Source organism: Urocitellus parryii, chromosome 11, assembly GCF_045843805.1.
Source record: "Urocitellus parryii isolate mUroPar1 chromosome 11, mUroPar1.hap1, whole genome shotgun sequence".
NCBI lineage: Eukaryota > Metazoa > Chordata > Mammalia > Rodentia > Sciuridae > Urocitellus > Urocitellus parryii.
The window spans coordinates 117,924,540-117,930,159 of record NC_135541.1 but is presented as its reverse complement, the minus strand read 5'-3'; the positions used below and the strand labels follow the sequence as shown (position 1 = coordinate 117,930,159).

Sequence of the window (5,620 nt, the reverse complement as noted above, 5' to 3'; positions counted from 1 at the left end):
CAAAGTGGGTAGTCAAAATTTTCAAGCTCAGAACACAGTGATGATCTTTTTTCTTTCATCATAGTATTCTCAATAGGCAATTGCTGCATAGTAGGTGTACAGTAGGTGCCTAAGAACTGTTAAATCAGTTTATGAATATAAAATAACTAAAATCTGGTTGTAAATGTCTTAATTCTCACTGCCAGTTGGGGTCACTAGTCAATCCCCATTAGTCAGGATTTCTAGATTTCTAATTTGTCTACCTGTGGAAAACTTTATAACCCCAAACTAAATACTCACAGAACTTTTGCAGTCATTCATAGATATGTACAGAGTGGTGCAAAATGGTAGTCAAAAGAAGGACACATTACCTATGAAAGTTAAAAAAGTAGTGAAACTCTGTCTTCAGGTTTCAGTTCTCTCTGCAGGACAAGCATCCTGTGTGGCCTAGTGAGTGCCATGTTTTTCACACTTTGTGCTCTTTGTCATTGATATTGTCCATTTAAATGGCCCCAAAATATCTCCACAGTGCTATCCAATATCCTTAAACTGAAAAAGGCTGTGATGTGTATTACTCAGGAAGAAGGTGTTTTAGATCAGCCTTGTTATAGTTATAATGCTGTTGGCTGTGAGTTCAGTGTTAATGAACAATACAATGCACTGGAAAAGAAAGATAAAATTTGATGAGTATTAGGTGAAGTTACATTGTAAAGTCACACCTATAATGCTATGATAAAGCTAAGACAATAACTAAATCTGGGGTTTCTTGAGATGACAACTGATTCTTTTGCATATGGTAGACAGCATCATAGAAAGGTTAAAAGCCAAGAAAATTTGTGATCACATCATTAAGGGTCGGAAAATTATAGAACATTTCTCAGATAATGCTGCTTAAAGAAATATGGCATACAATGAATTACTTGTAAATATATATTAAATAAGATTTTTAAACAAAAATACACAAATACAAGGCTATGTATTCATCAGGTAGCAAAAATATTGTGAACAGAAACTCAAAGGAACCTACCCCTCTATTTACCCTAGGAGCATGGCTCAGTGTTCACTAACAGTGTTTGCAGGAGCAACTGTAGAGAGCATAACTCCTGAGAATGCACCTTACTCACGTAGACCTACTTCAGTCCTCAAGAGCAGCGCTTTGGCTCCTCATTTTGGTTCCTTTCTAAGTGATGCCCTTGGGCCATATTTCAGGTATCACCACAATGATGTGCCTCTCAACCTTTAATGTATCTGTGAATCTTCTGATGATTTTGTTCAAATGAAAACTGGAATTCAGTAAGTCTGACACCAGGCCACAGAGTCTACATTTCTACCAAACTCCCATGTAATGAATCTGCTGCTTCACCATAAACCACACTGGATATGGAGGACCTTCATCCTTCCCTGCTCTTTTGGTTTAGAGCACTTGGAACAATAGTCTTATGCTAATATTTCCCTAAAATCTAATAACAGAATTAGTAAGAGGCAAAACTGTGTTTCCCCTCAGAGACTCAGAAAAGAATGTACAACTAGAAAAGCATGAAGTCTCCTGGCAAAGCAAGACTTTGAACAAGAAGGGCATCAAATGTCTCAACTACAACACAGGTGTCTGGAAGGCAGAGAATAAAAAATAAACTATAAAATTTACTTAAATTCAGCACAGGTTTTATTGAGGACATTTTATATGCAGGCTAGACACTTCATCAGGGATACAGATACTTAAAAAAAACCTATGCTTTGCTCTCAAACTTTCAAAAATTTAAAAGAAGAAATGGACCTACACACCTGCCACAGATGCTAGACAGTGAGGGGCACAGCTGAAATGTGGGGATGCACAGATGGAGGGGAGATGGCTTCCCACTGTGGATCAAGGAAGGACCCCTGGAGGATGTGACACCTTGTAGAGAATCAGATGTGACTGCGTTACTATTACTGTCCTTGATGGAGTCTGCCTGCAAACAGGATATTCTGTCAAGACATAGAAAGGCAACAGCGGACATGCTTGAAAACGAGATGTTTGCTGTCCCTGGGAGAGTCTGCTTGCAAACGAGAGGCTTCTTCAAGGTTTAGATAGGTAACAACAGACATGCTTGAAAGCGAGGTGTCTGCTGACCTTGGGAGAACTTGCCTGCAAACGGGATGTTCTGCCAAGTGGGCTAGGAGGGCGCTGAGAAAAATTTTTTATCTGTTCTAAACAAAGAGCAGAGCTCAGCATACTCCAGGCCGAGAGTAGATTAGCCATGAGAAGAGGGTCACTTCTGATTAGAAAGTAAAACTTCTATGTGCTATGTTTAATTAGCTGAAAGACCTAATTTATTGAAGTTGGCAGGCTGCCTTTTTTGTTCACAATACTATAAAAAGATTGCTTGTACACAATAAAGGACTTTTTTTCTGCTGCTGCTTTGCTTGCTCTGCTTCTTCTTCTTCTTTGTTTTCCCATGCTGACCTGCAAGTGAATTACTGCTACAACACCTGAAATGCATCTGATGATCCATTTTATCTAACCAGGCTGACACTGCTAACATCCTGTTCCATTCAGAGTTGAATCCACAGAAGCCAGGTCAGAACAACAAATCCTGCAAGATTACATTGAGAATATATTGGTAAATGATCACGGAGCAGAAATGAATTGCAAAGTTTTAACAAGGACAGTTGAAGTGATATTATCATCACGCCGTGTTCATGTGTAGACTGGACACCTGGGTAGCTGGGTCCTCACTTCAGAGGGCCAGAAATGCAGGGAGCTTCACAGTGGGTCCTAAGTGAACAAAAAAATAACAGACCTTCATAAGGTGGAGGTGAGAACGGAGGAGAAAATAGAAATGGGGCTGAGAGGAGATGAAAAAGTGAAAAAAGAAGGGAAGACCACTGGGGAGGAGGGACAAACAGGACAAATGGATACAAAGAACTCACCAGCATTTACCAAACCAAAATCCAAGACCTGCCAGAAGAGCCAGGGCCACTATCACAGCCAAGAGGATCAAGCCCAGGGCACTATGAGGTGCTGCAGATTCAAGTGGACACCAGGATTTTTTTTTTCCAATCCATTCCCCGTTTTACCCCTTGCACTCCCTGTTTGCTGTATTAACTATTTTCTTTGAGTTTCTACTGCACCAATCATTCCTCCTATTTTATTCTTATCCCTTTTCAGAGGGGAATCCTTCTTCTATCCTACATCTTTCTGCATCTACAGATCCCTCATTTTGTAATTCGTCCATTCCTTAGATTAAAATATTTGTCTTCTTTTGGGGTCTAGAATCCCTAAAATCCCAATTTGTTAGCTGGCCCTCAAGCTCGCTAGCGGACCACCTCCCCCCATCTCCAGTTGGGCCCCAACCCTTTCTCACCCCAGTAGAGGACGAGGTCCTGCCCTCCTAGGCTGCTGTGCTTCACCCTGCAGGCCAGGCCAGCCGCCTCCCCAGCTGCCACGTCCAGGGTTGCTCGGAGATGCCACGTCCCATCACCATTGGGCAGGAAGTCACCCCTCTGAGTGCCCTGCTGCTCCTGCTCACCTCGCATCCACATCACCCACACGGGCTTTGGGTAGAAGCCAGACACATGGCACACCAGCAGCAGATGGCCAGGCCCAGGACTGGGGCCACTGGACAGCCAGGCCTCAGGCTTCACTGCAAAGGACAGAAAACACATCCAGACACAGACTCTAACATACACTGAGAGGTTCAGATCTCCACATGAGACTACATGGATATATACTTCCCCCTTCAGGAAATGTCACTCGGTATCCTCATCTCTTTTTATCCTAAATTTGACTTTAAAAAAAATTCTTTGAGATGGGCTACAAGACTGACCTTGTCGCTGGAGATGAGCCTTCCCCGCATCAAAAAGACCCAAGGCAAAACGTGGACAGGTGACACTGAGAAGTCTATGATCCCTCTCTGTCCTGCCTTGTCTGAGATTGAGTGCTTTGCAGGCTTTCCAGGCCTTTCTTCCACCCTTGGGAGATGGTGACCATGTTTTATTCTGGAAGCTCATGAAATCAGATCCTTGGATAGCTACATGCACGAAGCTTATGAAGCCCTTCCCAGAGTGCAGTTCACAGCCTGCTGCCATCTGCAGATCAACTTGATCTCCAGGATCTGGGAAAGAGAAGTAATGAATTAGAGGAAAAATGGAAGAAAATGGAATGAGTGGAAGCAAAAGACTATAAAAGCAGAAGGGAGTTTGGGGAGTTTAGGGGTGGACCACAGTGTGGTTTGATCTGAGATTCACAGAAAGGAGAACTGGTAGGAGCTGGAGGTGGAGGAAGAGATGATAATATGAGGAAGGGAGGGGATTGCTCAAAGGTGATAGGGAAGGTGTGTGTGTGTGGGGGGGTGAAGGTCTTAATGTGAGAGAGCAAAGACTCTAACTAACCTGGTGAATGTATCCATGGTTACTGTGACAGTTCAGACAGGAATGACTGAAGATTAAATGAGAGAGAAAAGTCACACAAAGAGTAGGGAAGCTGAGAGTATTATTGAAGTGTGGGGAAAAACATGGCCCAAATATGTTTCTAAGGAGAGATAATAACACATAGTCCTGCAGTCAATGAGAGAGCAGTTCATAAATTGCAAAAACTAAAGTTTTTGAAGAATATGTATCCCATTTATAGCACATGCACAGTGTGTGGTTGCAGTTTTATGCTGAAGAACATGGAGTAAGATTCAGAACACAGAGTAGTCTTTCCAAAAGGAATGAAAAGTCACTGAGACCCCTGCCCCTCCTCCCTTTCTTCTCCCCAACAAGGGAACTGAACTCACATTCAGACATCAAGTGATCCATGAAAAATTCCTGAACTTCAATGATGTGTACTCGGAAAAACCTTTCCAGATCCACCAACTCCCTGTTACTGAAGTTGCCCCTGGACCAGGGATACAGGAAAATGAAGGTACCAGAGCTGCTGTTCCAGCTGTGAGTCTGCAGCTCCCCCAACCAGCCTGAGCCCACATGTACCCAGGAATGGTTGTGAAAGGTTGATATCCTGATGACATGGTAGGAGACAGGCTCTTCAAACCCTGTGGCAAAAAAGGTAGATAAAATGGGGATAAATGGAACATTGGAAGGACAAAACATGGGAAAGTAGGTGCCCCGGTAGGAAGACTCAGAATCTGGAAAATTGGAGAGCCACAGTTACCTTAGCTGACATCTGCTGGCCCCCAGGGTCCCATGCTCTACCAACAGCCTCCATGAGACTACAGAGGGCTTGAGTAAGGAAATGCAGAATGGGGCCAGCTTGGCACTTGTTCTTTCCAGGTGTGTGCAGGGGAAACTACCATCAACACACACACACACACACACACACACACACACACACACACACACTAATCAGTTTCCCCAGTTCTTACCAATTTCACTGTCACTGCCTGGGATTAGAGCAGCTAGCAACAGAAGTAGCAGAAACAGCATGGCAGTTACAAATGATATTTCTTTCTCTCAGAGAGAACTTGGCCTTTGATTTCTGCTCTAAACAAACCTACACCCACAGACCTCTTTTCTGACTTCCTTATTCAACCAAAAGAAAAACTTCTCCTACCTGCAACAAAGAAAATCTGCTTCCACCCCAAACCTGACCACCTACTCAGTTTCCCCTTTCCCTGTTAATCCGACTCTTGTCACATCCTGTGCAACAGTTTATTCAGGGCTA

General features: G+C 43.2%; 1 protein-coding gene across 1 annotated transcript; it reads right to left on the bottom strand.

The window, feature by feature from the left end:
- Positions 1-2,885: 2,885 nt before the first annotated feature.
- On the bottom strand, positions 2,886-5,382 carry LOC113177361 (T-cell surface glycoprotein CD1a-like). The gene is made up of 5 exons (XM_077791350.1): positions 5,322-5,382; positions 4,737-4,991; positions 3,786-4,064; positions 3,324-3,602; positions 2,886-2,980 (listed from the first exon to the last, which is right to left on the bottom strand). Exons 1-5 carry the CDS (start codon positions 5,380-5,382, stop codon positions 2,886-2,888), a joined length of 969 nt encoding a protein of 322 aa, XP_077647476.1.
- Between the last annotated feature and the right edge of the window lie 238 nt (positions 5,383-5,620).

Bases quoted from the DNA above. Each gene is read 5' to 3' on its own strand.
- LOC113177361 (XM_077791350.1), bottom strand. From the start codon at position 5,382: ATGCTGTTTCTGCTACTTCTGTTGCTAGCTGCTCTAATCCCAGGCAGT. The intron at 4,992-5,321 runs GTAAGAACTGGG...TTTTTGCCACAG, and splicing joins AGGCAGTGACAGTGAAATTG to GGTTTGAAGAGCCTGTCTCC. The intron at 3,603-3,785 runs GTCAGTCTTGTA...TGTCCTTTGCAG, and splicing joins GGCTCATCTCCAGCGACAAG to TGAAGCCTGAGGCCTGGCTG.